General features: G+C 38.9%; 1 protein-coding gene across 3 annotated transcripts in view; it reads right to left on the bottom strand.

Annotated features, from left to right (window-relative positions):
• The window catches only part of NMRK1 (nicotinamide riboside kinase 1), a 44,014-nt gene that overhangs the window by 10,368 nt on the left and 17,137 nt on the right, over positions 1-16,509 (bottom strand). For all 3 annotated transcript variants that reach the window (XR_004350508.1, XM_032636187.1, XM_032636186.1), the window contains 5 exons: positions 16,290-16,338; positions 9,418-9,565; positions 9,265-9,336; positions 8,535-8,641; positions 6,305-6,388 (listed from right to left, as the gene is read on the bottom strand). Coding sequence is in view for 2 of the 3 variants with exons in the window: in XM_032636187.1 (XP_032492078.1) it covers positions 6,305-6,388; positions 8,535-8,641; positions 9,265-9,336; positions 9,418-9,565; positions 16,290-16,338 (460 nt within the window). In the remaining variant the exon portion in view is untranslated. The remainder of the gene's footprint in view (positions 1-6,304; positions 6,389-8,534; positions 8,642-9,264; positions 9,337-9,417; positions 9,566-16,289; positions 16,339-16,509) is intronic.

Genomic DNA, 16,509 nt, shown 5'->3' with positions numbered 1-16,509 from the left:
TCAACGACCAGCAAGCCACAGTGCTGGACAACCTATGCCAAACAACTAGCAAAACAGGAACACAACCCCACCCATTAGCAGAGAGGCTGCCTAAAATCATAATAAGGCCACAGACACCCCAAAACACACCACCAGACGTGAACCTGCCCACTAGAGAGACAAGATCCAGCCTCATCCAGCACAACACAGGCACTAGTCCCCTCCACCAGGAAGCCTACACAACCCACTGAAACAACCTTAGCCACTGGAGACAGACATCAAAAACAACGGGAACTACGAACCTGCAGCCTGCAAAAAGGAGACCCCAAACACAGTAAGATAAGCAAAATGAGAAGACAGAAAAACACACAGCAGATGAAGGAGCAAGATAAAAACCCACCAGACCTAACAAATGAAGAGGAAATAGGCAATCTACCTGAAAAAGAATTCAGAATAATGATAGTAAGGATGATCCGAAATCTTGGAAGTAGAATGGACAAAATGCAAGAAACAGTTAACAAGGACCTACAAGAACTAAAGATGAAACAAGCAACGATGAACAATGCAATAAATGAAATTAAAATCACTCTAGATAGGATCAATAGCAGAATAACTGAGGCAGAAGAACGGATAAGTGACCTGGAAGATAAAGTAGTGGAAATAACTACTGCAGAGCAGAATAAAGAAAAAAGAATGAAAAGAACTGAGGACAGTCTCAGAGACCTCTGGGACAACATGAAACGCACCAACATTCGAATTATAGGGGTTCCAGAAGAAGAAGAAAGAAAGAAAGGGACTGAGAAAATATTTGAAGAGATTATAGTTGAAAACTTCCCTAATATGGGAAAGGAAATAGTTAATCAAGTCCAGGAAGCACAGAGGGTCCCATACAGGATAAATACAAGGAGAAACACGCCAAGACACATATTAATCAAACTGTCAAAAATTAAATACAAAGAAAGCATATTAAAAGCAGCAAGGGAAAAACAACAAATAACACACAAGGGAATCCCCATAAGGTTAACAGCGGACCTCTCAGCAGAAACCCTACAAGCCAGAAGGGAGTGGCAGGACATACTGAAAGTGATGAAGGAGAATAGCCTGAAACCAAGACTACTCTACCCAGCAAGGATCTCATTCACATTTGATGGAGAAATTAAAACATTTACAGACAAGCAAAAGCTGAGAGAGTTCAGCACCACCAAACCAGCTTTACAACAAATGCTAAAGGAACTTCTCTAGACACGAAACACAAGAGAAGGAAATGACCTATAGTAGCGAACCCAAAACAATATATAAAATGGAAATAGGAACATACATATCGATAATTACCTTAAATGTAAATGGACTAAATGCTCCCACCAAAGACACAGATTGGCTGAATGGATACAAAAACAAGACCCTTATATATGCTGTCTACAAGAGACCCACTTCAGAACTAGAGACACATACAGACTGAAAGTAAGGGGATGGAAAAAGATATTCCATGCAAATGGAAACCAAAAGAAAGCTGGAGTAGCAATTCTCATATCAGACAAAATAGACTTTAAATAAGGACTATTAAAAGGGACAAAGAAGGACACTACATAATGATCAAGGGATCGATCCAAGAAGAAGATATAACAATTGTAAATATTTATGCACCCAACATAGGAGCACCTCAATACGTAAGGCAAATACTAACAACCATAAAAGGGGAGATCAACAGTAACACATTCATAGTAGGGGACTTTAACACCCCACTTTCACCCATGGACAGATCATCCAAAATGAAATAAATAAGGAAACACAAGCTTTAAATGATACATTAAACAAGATGGACTTAATTGATATTTATAGGACACTCCATCCAAAACAACAGAATACACATTTTTCTCAAGTGCTCATGGAACATTCTCCAGGATAGATCATATCTTGGGTCACAAATCAAGCCTTGGTAAATTTAAGAAAACTGAAATTGTATCAAGTATCTTTCCGACCACAACGCCATGAGACTAGATATCAATTACAGGAAAAGATCTGTAAAAAATACAAACACATGGAGGCTAAACAATACACTACTTAATAATGAAGTGATCACTGAAGAAATCAAAGAGGAAATAAAAAAATACCTAGAAACAAATGACAATGGAGACACAACGACCCAAAACCTCTGGGATGCAGCAAAAGCAGTTCTAAGGGGGAAGTTTATAGCAATACAAGCCCACCTTAAGAAGCAGGAAACATCTCGAATAAACAACCTAACCTTGCACCTCAAGCAATTAGAGAAAGAAGAACAAAAAACCCCAAAGCTAGCAGAAGGAAAGAAATCATAAAAATCAGATCAGAAATAAATGAAAAGAAATGAAGGAAACAATAGCAAAGATCAATAAAACTAAAAGCTGGTTCTTTGAGAAGATAAACAAAATAGATAAACCACTAGCCAGACTCATCAAGAAAAAAGGGAGAAGACTCAAATCAATAGAATTAGAAATGAAAAAGGAGAAGTAACAACTGACACTGCAGAAATAAAAAAAAATCATGAGAGATTACTACAAGCAACTCTATGCCAATAAAATGGACAATCTGGAAGAAATGGACAAATTCTTAGAAATGCACAACCTGCCAAGACTGAATCAGGAAGAAATAGAAAATATGAACAGACCAATCACAAGCACTGAAATTGCAACTGTGATTAAAAACCTTCCAACAAACAAAAGCCCAGGACCAGATGGCTTCACAGGTGAATTCTATCAAACGTTTAGAGAAGAGCTAACACCTATCCTTCTCAAACTCTTCCAAAATATAGCAGAGGGAGGAACACTCCCAAATTCCTTCTACGAAGCCACCATCACCTTGATACCAAAACCAGACAAGGATGTCACAAAGGAAAGAAAACTACAGGCCAATATCACTGATGAACATAGATGCAAAAATCCTCAACAAAATACTAGCAAACAGAATCCAACAGCACATTAAAAGGGTCATACACCATGATCAAGTGGGGTTTATTCCAGGAATGCAAGGATTCTTCAATATACGCAAAATCTATCAATGTGATAAAACTATATTAACAAATTGAAGGAGAAAAACCATATGATCATCTCAATAGATGCAGAGAAAGCTTTCGACAAAATTCAACACCCATTTATGATAAAAACCCTCCAGAAAGTAGGCATAGAGGGAACTTTCCTAAACATAATAAAAGCCATATATGACAAGCCCACAGCAAACATCATCCTCAATGGTGAAAAACTGAAAGCATTTCCACTAAGATCAGGAACAAGACAAGGTTGCCCACTCTCACCACTCTTATTCAACATAGTTTTGGAAGTTTTAGCCACAGCAGTCAGAGAAGAAAAGGAAATAAAAGGAATCCAAATTGGAAAAGAAGAAGTAAAGCTGTCACTGTTTGCAGATGACATGATACTATACATAGAGAATCCTAAAGATGCTACCAGAAAACTACTAGAGCTAATCAATGAATTTGGTAAAGTAGCAGGATACAAAATTAATGCACAGAAATCTCTGGCATTCCTATATACTAATGATGAAAAATCTGAAAGTGAAATCAAGAAAACACTCCCATTTACCATTGCAACAAAAAGAATAAAATATCTAGGAATAAACCTACCTAAGGATACGAAAGACCTGTATGCAGAAAATTATAAGACACTGATGAAAGAAATTAAAGATGATACAAATAGATGGAGAGATATACCATGTTCTTGGATGGGAAGAATCAACATTGTGAAAATGACTCTACTACCCAAAGCAATCTACAGATTCAATGCAATCCCTATCAAACTATCACTGGCATTTTTCACAGAACTAGAACAAAAAATTTCGCAATTTGTATGGAAACACAAAAGACCCCGAATAGCCAAAGCAATCTTTAGAACGAAAAAAGGAGCTGGAGGAATAAGGCTCCCTGACTTCAGACTATATTACAAAGCAACAGTAATCAAGACAGTATGGTACTGGCACAAAAACAGAAAGATAGATCAGTGGAACAGGATAGAAAGCCCAGAGATAAACCCACGCACATATGGACACCTTATCTTTGATAAAGGAGGCAGGAATGTACAGTGGAGAAAGGACAGCCTCTTCAATAAATGGTGCTGGGAAAACTGGACAGGTACATGTAAAAGTATGAGATTAGATCACTCCCTAACACCATACACAAAAATAAGCTCAAAATGGATTAAAGACCTAAATGTAAGGCCAGAAACTATCAAACTCTTAGAAGAAAACATAGGCAGAACACTCTATGACATAAATCACAGCAAGATCCTTTCTGACCCACCTCCTAGAGTAATGGAAATAAAAAACAAAAAATAAACAAATGGGACCTAATGAAACTTCAAAGCTTTTGCACAGCAAAGGAAACCATAACCAAGACCAAAAGACAACCCTCAGAATGGGAGAAAACATTTGCAAATGAAGCAACTGACAAAGGATTAATCTCCAAAATTTACAAGCAGCTCATGCAGCTCAATAACAAAATACAAACAACCCCCATCCAAAAATGGGCAGAAGACCTAAATAGACATTTCTCCAAAGAAGATATACAGAATGCCAACAAACACATGAAAGAATGCTCAACATCATTAATCATTAGAGAATGCAAATCAAAACTACAATGAGATATCATCTCACACCAGTCAGAATGGCCATCATCAAAAAATCAAGAAACAATAATGCTGGAGAGGGTGTGGAGAAAAGGGGACACTCTTGCACTGCTGGTGGGAATGTGAATTGGTTCAGCCACTGTGGAGAACAGTATGGAGGTACCTTTAAAACTACAAATAGAATTACCATATGACCCAGCAATCCCACTACTTGGCATATACCCTGAGAAAACCAAAATTCAAAGAGAGTCATGTACCAAAATGTTCATTGCAGCTCTATTTACAATAGCCAGGACATGGAAACAACCTAAGCGCCCATCATCGGAGGAATGGATAAAGAAGATGTGGCACATATACACAATGGAATATTACTCAGCCTTAAAAAGAAATGAAATTGAGCTATTTGTAATGAGATGGATAGACCTAGAATCTGTCATACAGAGTGAAGTAAGTCAGAAAGAAAAGACAAATACCGTATGCTAACACATATATATGGAATTTAAGGGAAAAAAATGTCATGAAGAACCTAGGGGTAAGATAGGAATAAAGACGCAGACCTACTGGAGAACGGACTTAAGGATATGGGGAGGGGGAAGGGTGAGTTTTGACAGGGCGAGAGAGAGTCATGGACATATACACACTAACAAACGTAGTAAGGTAGATAGCTGGGGGGAAGCAGCCACAAGGCACAGGGATATTAGCTCGGTGCTTTGTGACAGCCTGGAAGGGTGGGATGGGGAGAGTGGGAGGGAGGGAGACGCAAGAGGGAAGACATATGGGAACATATGTATATGTATAGCTGATTCACTTTGTTGTAAATCAGAAACTAACACACCATTGTAAAGCAATTATACCCCAATAAAGATGTTTAAAAAAAAAAAAAAAAAAAATGTTCAAAATAAAGAATTTTCAACATATGCAAAACTAGTGAGAATAATATATAGACCCCCTGTACTCAACACCCAGCTTCAACATTTATCAACTCATAGACAATCTTGAAAAAGAATAAACTGTCTTTTTACTGGGGCTGTTGGACCTAGGAGGATGGTGTTGCCAAAAGACATCATATCTGTCAGTGGAGACAGACTGACTTCAAAATATACCCAAACAGAAAATGAAATTGAGGCAAAACCATGAGGACCCCATTTGAGCTCCTTAATACAGCTGAGCCTGAAGCCATTGCCACTCCTGTACTTTATTTCTGCTTAAGCCAGATTTAGGAGGATTTCTGTCACTTGCAAAATGTATTGTCTGATATGAAAACCTTGAGGAAACACTCAGTAAGTAATTAAAAAATTTTTTTGTTTATTTTGGGAAATAGAATTTACGAAAAGTCTTCAGGAGGAATAAATGAGAAAGGGAACTTTATACATATTAAAAGAAGATCACCAGCATTTTAACTTCACTAGACTCAAAGGATAATTTCAGTCCCATTGAAATAACAGCCATCTACTAAAAATTTTAAACTAAATAACATAAATATCATTAAGAGATATAACAAAGGGTGAATATTTTCACCCTTAAAAAAAAAACTCACAAAGTAATCAAGTCCCTAGACCCATTCAGAGTGTCTGATTCTGTACTATCTTCAAAGCAATGCATGAATAGATACAATCACGCCTACATTAGCTGTCTGGTATACCATTCTTGGGTATGTAATGAACTATTTCTCCTGGCTGCTCCTTCACAATCCACTTTGATTGGACAATACTTACACTTTTGCTTTGCTAGTTCTTGTATTAGGTCTTCATACACTTGTGAAAAGAGGTCCTCTTCAGATTTTGTTCCATCTAGGTAAACTGAGAAGGGGGAAAAGAGAGCAGTTTAAATGCTAACAGGCTTATTAATACAGGATGCTTACTCTGGCACTTGGCATCTCTTGAGAACACCAATAGGTTTAACCAAAGAACCCAGGAACATAACTTAAAAAGAAAATTAATAGCCATAAAGAGAGAAGTATATCACAGCCAGGTACAACAGGTAAGAAATTTTGATTTATTGCAGAGAAAATTCAAACTAGCTGATGTGAAAATTAAAAAAGGAAGAAACAGAGTTAAGTGGCACTGTGCATATGGCACTTTAGGAGCACTGAAGAGGTCCCTTCTCAAAACAATCATTTATGGCATTCCCTGGCAGTCCACTGGTTAGGACTCCAGGTTCAATCCCGGTCCGGGAACTAAGCTCCCACAAGCTGCACAGCATGGCAAAAAAAAAAAAAAATAATAAAAATAAAAGAAAGAAAGAAAGAAAGAAAAAGAAACCACTTAAGGGAGTAGTTCTTGAGCTTACTTATACATCAGGATCACCTGTGAGGCTTCTTAAACCATGCAGGGGGGCTGAGTTCACATGTGTACTGAATCTGAATTCTCCAGGCCCATGAAATATATATTTTTAACAAAACTGGCATAGTCAGTTTGGGATAAAAAGCAGAAGTTATGTAGGTTAAAGGAAAGAAAGGGCCTTCTAGTCAGAAAACTGCAGAGGTTAGGGAGGTAGGAGGAACTTTGCCTGTTAAGGAAAAGATGCTCAGTTTGGAAAGGCTAGAATATGGGGAGGCAGGAACAGTATAGAGATGAGATTTTAGAGCTGTGCCTTAGTCTTTAGTGGCCTTGAGGTCTGGCTGTTTGGATTTTATACTGAAGGGCTGGAGACTCTTTGAAGGTATTTAAGCAAGGTAGGAGCATGGTTGGATTTGCATTTTAGATGGAGAGAGAGAGGGGTAGTAAGAAGACATCCCTGCAACCAATGGTCCATGTTGGGAGTGGTGTGGCCAGAATGTCACGAGAGGCTCTGTGGATGGGGAAGAGGGGTTGAACTGGACTGAAGAAGGGATCATAATAGCCGCCAGATCATGGGGAGGCCCTGTGTGCTTTCTGTAGCTACCAAAGAGGCCACGAGGCTTCTCACAATATGCGCAACTCCCTTTATTCTGAAAAGATACGTCAGTTTTGATTGCTCTACCCCATCCAAAACCCTCCTCTCTCCAGCCTCCTGCATCTTCTCCATGTGGTACTCTATATCCCAAGGATCCGTTCTTGGCCCAGGCCCATAGATCCAGATATTTATTTCTAAATCACTGCTTTAAGTCCCTCAGGCATCTCAACTTCATTATGTGCAAAACAGACTCGCATTCCTCCTTGCAAATCTGCGACTCCTTCACTTTTTCCTATTTTCTGAAATAATGCCTGCCAATTCCTGAGCTGTTGTCCTTGCTACCTCAATTGCCCGCACCCTCCATGTCTATCCTATCACGCAGTTCTTCTGAATACATATGTCCAATATTGCACCCTCTACATCTACCCTTCACATAGCCAGAGGGATCTTACTAAAACAAAAATTTTATATCTACCATATCCTTGTATAAAGCCTCTCTGTAGAGGGCTTCCCACTTTCCTTAGGATAATGACCTAAGTCCTTAACTGGTCTACGGTCTTGCAGGGTTTGGACCCTTCCTGTACCAGCAACATCACCTCTTGCCTTGGCTTTCTCTACCACAACCTTCCTTCTGGTGCCCCTTGGTCTTTTCATGCACCATACCCACCATCTGGGGTGACCTTCTATCTCCCCAAGTTACCTCCCTTTGTCCAGTTATATCTATCATCTCGTTTAAATATGGCTTCCTCAAGGAAGCCTTCCCGGATTGCTGAGACTTGGGCGGTCCCCCTGAAGCTCAGTGTCACAGTACTCAGCACAGCTAAAAAGGATAATCTTGTGCGTCATCCATTTAACATCCATTTTCCTGATAGAATGCTGGTTCATAAGAGTAGAGACTGAGTCTGCCCTATTTCCCTTGATATCACCAGGGTAGTGCCTTGTACATGGAAGGCATTCAATCAATATTTGCTGAATGAATGACCATCTAGAAGTTGGCAAACTTTCACAAGAGCCATAGAGAAACAGAAGGCAGGAGAGCCAGTGTGGAAAAGGGGAAAAAAAGGCACTTACCGATTTCCCATGAGATGTTCTCCATTTCTTTTCTGTGCTTTAGATACATGGGCCACACGTGGCCCTCAAAGTACCCTGGGGTGTCTGGAGGCTCGTAGATCCTTGTACTATCAAAATACGTAGGAAACTTTACGTTGACATAAACACAATTGATAAAGTAAAATAATGGTCAGGACAACGGGGAAATCACTCAGAGACTGAGTCTAAACAGGATTACGACTACACTTTTTAGACTCAATGCCAGTTACAAAGACAACACCCAATGGATTTAGTCCCCTGATCTAAAAAATGAACTCTAATTCACTACCATTCATAATTATTTCCCCCCCTCTAGTGATTTATAAAAGAATTGAGAGACAAATGTTAATGTAAATAATGATAGAGATACTGATATGTTGTAGTAAGCTTTAAACTAATCGGTGTTCTCTGTGGCTGTAGCAGAATACAGGCCCCCTAATTTAAAACCATAATCAACATGGGATTGCTTCATATGAGGATTTAGGAAAGATAAGCCAAAGAGCTTGTACAAGAGCCTTTTCTTAGAAAAGTAATTTGCATTACTCCATGTGGGTGACCATTTATGGAAAAAGGTCTTGCTCTTTGTATGAAGAATTGAGGCTTCTCTTGCTTGAAAAATGACATATACACATTGCTCAATAATGCTGTTTCCTTGTTTTTCCTAAAGTTTGTCTTTTGAATTACAATCCACAAAGGCAATTTCAAAACTTACCTCCTCCTCCTCTTACATTCTTCATACGGAATGGTCAGAAAATAGCTTCTATTCCATATAGTGTCAAGGGGCCTAAATTAACAGCATATTTAGTGCACAAAGTTTTTTTTTTCCCATTCATTCAGAGTCAATATTAGAGTGGGGAATGCTTACTTATAATTATAGAGAAGGAAACCTTCGATAATTAAGATGGGAATTTCCTCAGTGTTTCCCCTGTCTCTTGATGCCAGAGGGTGTGCTGCGCTTTCCATCCAGCGGGAAATGGCGGACATCATTTCCTCCATGTTAAGTGCTTCAAGCACTTCAAACAAACACAAAAATATGAAATCAATACAACAAAAGTTTTACGCTGTGGCTTTTTATGATGAGTACAGCCAGTGGTCTATAAATATATAAAATAACACTATTTTATTTACCCTTCAAAACACCTAATTAGGGACTTTCCTGGTGGTCCAGTGGTTAAGAATCTGCCTTCCAATGCAGGGGACACGGGTTCGATCCCTGGTCTGGGAACTAAGCTCCCACATGCTGCGGGGCAACTGAGTCTGAACGCTCTAGAGCCTGCACACCACAACCAGAGAGCTCACGTGCCGCAACTACTGAGTCCACGTGCTCTAACTAGAGAGGAGCCCACATGCCACAACTAGAGAGCCCACGCACCACAATGCAGAGCCTGTGCACCGCAACTAAGAGCCTGTGCGCCGCAGCTAAGACTAAAAAATCACCAAATTAACAAATGTTTTAGACAAAAAATATAAACTCTAATATTGATAAAGTGGTATGCTTGATATATTTTCATCCTGGAAAATTTTATTTATCTATTTATTTATTTTTGGCTGCATTGGGTCTTTGTTGCTGCACGTGGGCTTTCACTAGCTGCTGCGAGCAGGGACTACTCTGTTGTGGTGCGTGGGCGTCTCATCGCAGTGGCTTCCGTTGTTGCGGAGCACGGGCTCTACGCGTGCAGGCTTCAGTAGTTGTGGCTCTTGGGCTCTAGAGCGCAGGCTCAGTAGTTGTGGCGCACAGGCTTAGTTGCTCCACGGCATGTGGGATCTTCCCGGACCAGGGCTCAAACCTGCGTCCCCTGCATTGGCAGGCAGATTCTTAACCACTGCACCACCAGGAAACTCCTGGAAAATTTTAAACATATACAAAAGTAGAGCATAGAGTACAATGAGCTCCCATGTCCCCATTACCAGCTTTGACAATTATAGACTCATTGCTTTATTTATAACTTCTATTCCCCCTTGACTATATAAAAGTTTAACATTTTTGGATAACAAAATATTTATAAATTAGTTTGAAAGATATGACACACTGGTGAAAATACCTGCAATGTATTTGGCAAAGAATGGATATCTTTAATATATAAAGAGCTCTTACAGATAAATAAGAGGAGGAAAATCATTAAAAGAATTTACAAAGGATACAAGTATGTCACATTCAAATTCTAAAATGTGCATACTTTTAGAGTTTACAGTTGTTAATGCTAGAAAAGTACCCTATAACAGTGATTCCCAAAGCATGTTATCTACACTAGCAGCATCAGCATCATCTGAGAACTTATTAGAAATGCAAATTCTCAGCCCCACTCCAGAATGACTGAACTGAGCCATCTGTTCTTAAAGGTTTTTTAGTGGAAGGTTTTAAAGTTATGAATTAATTCATTTAAAAGATATAGAGCTATTAAGATTTTCTCTTTTTTTCTGGTGTTTGTTTTGGTTAATTTGCATTTGGTAAGACTGTCAATTTCATTTAAGTTTTCAAATTTATTTGCATAAAATTCTTCATAATATCCTCATCTTTTTAATGTTTGTAGGATTTGTAGTGATATTAACCTTTTTGGTTTTGATATATGTAATTTGTGCCTTCTCTATTTTTTTTATTGATCAGTCTTATTTAATTTTTTTGAGGATCACTCAGATTCTTCAATCTGTAGGTTTATGTCTTATGCCAAATTTGAGATGTTTTACATCATTACTTATTTGAATACTTTTTCAGCACCACTCCTCCTCTCCTTCTGAGCTTCCAATGATATAAATGTTAGATCTTTCATTATTGTCCCACATTTCTGCTCATTTTTTTTTTTTTTTTGCCTGCTTTGTGTCTTCATTGCTGCACACAGGCTTTCTCTGGTTGTGACAAGTGAGGGCTACTATTCATTGTGGTACACAGGATTCTTATTGTGGTAGCTTCTCTTGTTGCAGAGCACAGGCTCTAGGTGCATGGGCTTCAGTAGTTGCAGCATGCAGGCTCAGTAGTTGCAGCATGCAGGCCCTAGAGCACGTGAGCTTCAGTAGTTGTGGCACATGGGCTCACTAGTTGCAGTGTGAGGGTTCTAGGGCATGTGGGCTTCAGTAGTCGTGACGTGTGGGCTCAACAGTTGTGGCTCGCAGGCTCTAGAGAGCAGGCTCAGTAGTTGTGGTGCACGGACTTAGCTGCTCCACGGCATGTGGGACCTTCCCGAACCAGGGATTAAACCCTTGTAACCTGCACTGGCAGGTGGATTCTTAACCAATGCACCACCAGGGAAGTCCCTCTGTTCATTTCTTTTCAGTCTACTTTCTCTTGCCTGTTCAGATTGAATAATTTCTATTGTTCTGTCTTGAAGTTCACTGATTCTTTCCTCTGTCATATTTATACTGCTGTTACACCCATCCAGTGAGTTTTAAAATTTCAATTATTGTATCAGTTTTCAGTTCTAAAATTTCTATTTGGTTCTTTTTCACATCTTCTCTTTCTTTGTTGAGGCTTTCTAATTTTTCACTTGATTCAAGAATGGTCACAGGGCTTCCCTGGTGGTGCAGTGGTTGAGAGTCCACCTGCTGATGCATGGGACACGGGTTCGTGACCTGGTCCGGGAAGATCCCACATGCCGCGGAGCGGCTGGGCCTGTGAGCCATGGCCGCTGAGCCTGTGCATCCGGAGCCTGTGCTCCGCAATGGGAGAGGCCACAACAGTGAGAGGCCCGTGTACCAGAAAAAAAAAAAAAAAAAGAATGGTCACAAATGCTCACTGAAGCCTTTTTATGAATACTGCTTTAAAGCCCTTGTCAGAATTCCAGCATCTGTGTCATCACAGTGTTAGTGTCTAATTCTCTTTTCTCATTCAAGTTGAAAGTTGCCTGGTTCTTAATATGACAAATGATTTTTAGTCTCATTCTGGAAATTTTGGGTATCATGCTATGAGGCTCTGGATCCTATTTAATCTTTTTTTTCGCAGGCAGTGTCCCTGTTTAGGTGTAGTGTGCAAGTCCAGGTGGGGTGGATGTTCAGCTGCCTGCTGGGCCTCACCAGTACTGAGGTGGGGGGTGACTGTGGGGGGAAAAGAGGAAAGCATGCGGGTGTGGCTTCATTACAGCTCAGTGAGGATAGAAGTTCAGCTCTTAAGTGGGTCCTGCTGACAGTAGTTGACACTGCCTGGTTAAGGAAAGTGGAGTGCCAACTAGCACCACCTCACACTGCCTTATTCGGTCTCTTTGCTGCCAGGTAGGTGTGGAAGTTCAGCTCCGTTTGGCACCACTGATATGATCCCTATGACGATGCGGAAAGCCAACTCACCATACCTTGCTGGTGCTGATGGGTCCAAAAGTCTAGCCCTCCACTAGGCCCTGCTAACACCATGAGGGGAAGTTGGTTTTTCCTTTTGTTTGCCTACAGTAAGGTGGGTATTAACAAATTAATTTTCTATTCTGTTAGGCCACCCTTTTTCTAGTCCTTTGACTATACGGAACAGGTTTCTTGGGAATTTGGGGTTGTACCTATTGATGGTTCCATGTTGTACACTTCTCCATCACCAGTCACCCCCTTCCAGATATATGAGAGACAGACAAAAAACAAAAATCAAATAGGAAACTCACAGCTATGTCATTCCTCAAGATCCAAAGCCCCCAGTCAGTATTCTCTCTTCATCTTTCAGAGTTTTTCCTTTTTGTTGTATTCCATCCGTGGTTTTTAGTTATAAGAGGGAGGAATAGCAAGGAATGGGGCCAAGCCATCTTGGCTGGAGCCAGAAGTACCATCAGTTTTAATGTATTTCCACTATCATTCAGTTAAAAATATTTTCTAATTTTCATTGTGATTTATTCTGTGACCCCTGGGATATACAGAAGTGTTTTGCTTCAGATCAAATGTGATGATGTCTGGAATTTGCTTCAAAATAATATAGAAGGAGCAGGAGGGTGAGGGTATGGATGAAATATAATTGGCCAAGAGTTTATCATTTTAAAAGCAGGATGGTGAATTCATGAGAGTTCATTATACTTTTCTGCCTTTCTTTGTATATGTTTAAAATTTTGCATAAGAAAAAGTTTTTAAGAATCAGACAAAAGGTACCGATTAATTTTCAAACACTTGGGAATTTACTATTTACTCTTTTGCTATTGATTTCTAATTCAGTTCTCTGTGATTAGAAGATATCTCTATATTACTTCAATACCTTGAAATGTATTAGGACTTGTTCCATGTCCTTGTGTATGCCTTCCATTTTGGTTAATGTTCCACGCGTTCTTGAGGAAAAAAATGTGTGCTCTGCTGTTGTTGGGTACATGTTCTATATGTGTTAGTTCGGTCAAGTTTGTTGTGTTGTTCAAATCTGTTAGACTCATAATTTTTGTCAGTTTGTTCCGTAAGTTACTGAGAAAATTGTATTAAAGTTTCCCATAATACTTATAGATTTGTCTATTTGTCCTCTTAGTTTTGTCAGTTTTTGCTTAATGTATTTTGAGGTCATTATTATTAAGTGCATACAAATTTTAGATTTTTTTATATGCCAGTTGAATTGATTCATTGAGCTCTCTTTATCTCTAGTAATACTCTTTGCCTTAAATTTTACTTTGATATTAGTACAGTTATACTAATTTTCTTTCAGTAGGTATTTGCATGGTATATCTTTTTCTAGCCTTTTACTATTTACTTTTCTATATCCTAATGTTTACATATCTCTCTTATAAGGAGCTTATAGTTGGCTTTTTAAAAAAATCCAGTCTGACAACTTTTGAGTATTTCATTTTAGTTAATTTAACTTAATATAGCTACTGATATGTTTGATTTAAGCTATCATTTTACTATCATCTTCTATTTTTCCACCATCCTTTGATATTTTAGTTCTGTTTTTTAACCTCTTTTGCATTTATCAGTTATATTTTAATGATTCTACCTACTTATAAATGTGATAGCTATATACTTTATTACTATTGTTATTATTTTTAAAAATATTTATTTCATTTATTTGCGGCAGGTGTGCTCCTTAGTTGCGGCAGGTGAGCTCCTTAGTTGTGGCGTGCAAACTCTTAGTTGAGGCATGCATGTGGGATCTATTTCCCTGAGCAGGGAACGAACCCGGGCCCCCTGTGTTGGGAGTGCACGGTCTTAACCACTGTGCCACCAGGGAAGTATTGATAGCTATATACTTTAAAACTATTGTTTTGGTAGTTATCACAAAGATTTCAACATTACCTTGACTTACCTTAAATTTGTACATTTACCTAAAAGTTCAGATTTCTCCTTAAGATAGATTCCTGGAAGTGGGACACCTGAACACATGGCATGAATATTTTACCATCTTTGGGACATGTGCTCAACCTCCTTTCCAGAAAAGGTTGTACCAATTTATATTCCCATCTATAAGTTTTTGTTTTATTTGGCCTATGCCATTACTAATTATTAATCTTTTAAAAATCTGTTTGTTAGGTAAGCGAGGAAAAAATAAGTTATAATTCTTTGACTACTTTTCTTTTTTCTTTTTCAAATTAAAAAAAAAAATTGGCCACACTGTGCAGTATGCGGGATCTTAGTTCCCCAACCAGGGATCGAACCCAGGCGCTGGCAGTGAAAGTGCCAAGTCCTAATCATAACCGCGGGCCTCTCACCGTTGTGGCCTCTCCCGCCGTGGAGCACAGGCTCCGGACGCGCAGGCTCAGCGGCCATGGCTCACGGGCCCAGCCGCTCCGCGGCACGTGGGATCTTCCCGGACCGGGGCACGAACCCGCGTCCCCTGCATCGGCAGGCGGACTCTCAACCACTGTGCCACCAGGGAAGCCCCCCTTGACTACTTTTGAGGTTGACTTTTTATTGTATGTTTATTAATCATATAACCTTTTGCTTCTGTGAATAATTATTCACATCATTGGACATTTTTCAATTGGGATATTAGTGTTTTTCTTATCAGTTTGTAAGAACTTATTTAGATTAGGAATAATTCTTCGTCAGTTGTTGAAAACCGTTTTTCCTTGTTTAACTCTTACTTTGTAATAATCTTCCTTAATAACCTTTAGAAAAGGGGGGAGAGAAGAAAAAACTATCCTGGCTGCAGCTCAAGACACAAGAATAGATAGCCAGTCAAGGATTTTGCCTCTTTTAAAACTATCATGTTTCTATAAGAACTGATTACACAACATTTTTCCTCCAAGGTTATCAAAGTTAAAAATAAAGAACAAATTTTATGGCTCTTTAAGAGAGCTCTCTCTATTGCTAGTTTGCATAAGCACTCAATGATCATCTTGTTAATTATAAATGTTGATAAGACCATTAAATATAGTTTACTAGTACGACATTCCTTTGCAGGTCTATATAGATGTTTTTCTGATGGACTTTACTCCGCTGGCTTCAAAGCAGTGTTAGACTGGGCAAGAGGGTAAAGTGAATCCATCTAAAAAATATTCACTATTCTTTTTGAGCAGTGAAAAGACTCAGTACCTTGGTCACTGAGAAAGTAAGCTCAGAAGATAGAGAGCCCTAAAGTTCGCTACAAGCAAGAGGAGTAGACTAACAGAGACCCACCTTATCCCACCTTCAAAAGAAAAATTTATTTTCCAATGTTTTCAGTTTTAATTATAAAAGTGGGGAAAAGGTTTCATTTATTTAAATAGCTGAACATAAATCAGAAACCCTTACAAAAGCATGCTTAAAGTACAGCAACATAATTTAAACTTATTTTGAGACTCTCTTCAGAGATAGCAAAGTTATTTGGGTTTGAAAAAGGAAACAAACATTATTGCATAATGTTTTGTAAGCTCATCTACTTACCATCATACTGAAGAAATCCATTTTCATCTGTCTCTATCTCAGACTCTGGCTGGAAAAATAATAAAGTACCCATAAAACCTGTGCAGTGCAGAAATAATGCAATCATAGAATGAAGAGTTGATAAACCTTTATTTTAACAAATGCTTTGGATGGTGAGGATAAATAAAATTAGATTAGCTCACATAAGTGTGCCATCTAGTGGAGAACTAACACTACTGCA

This window comes from Phocoena sinus, chromosome 6 (assembly GCF_008692025.1).
Source record: "Phocoena sinus isolate mPhoSin1 chromosome 6, mPhoSin1.pri, whole genome shotgun sequence".
NCBI lineage: Eukaryota > Metazoa > Chordata > Mammalia > Artiodactyla > Phocoenidae > Phocoena > Phocoena sinus.
This window is presented reverse-complemented; position numbering and strand designations above follow the sequence as displayed.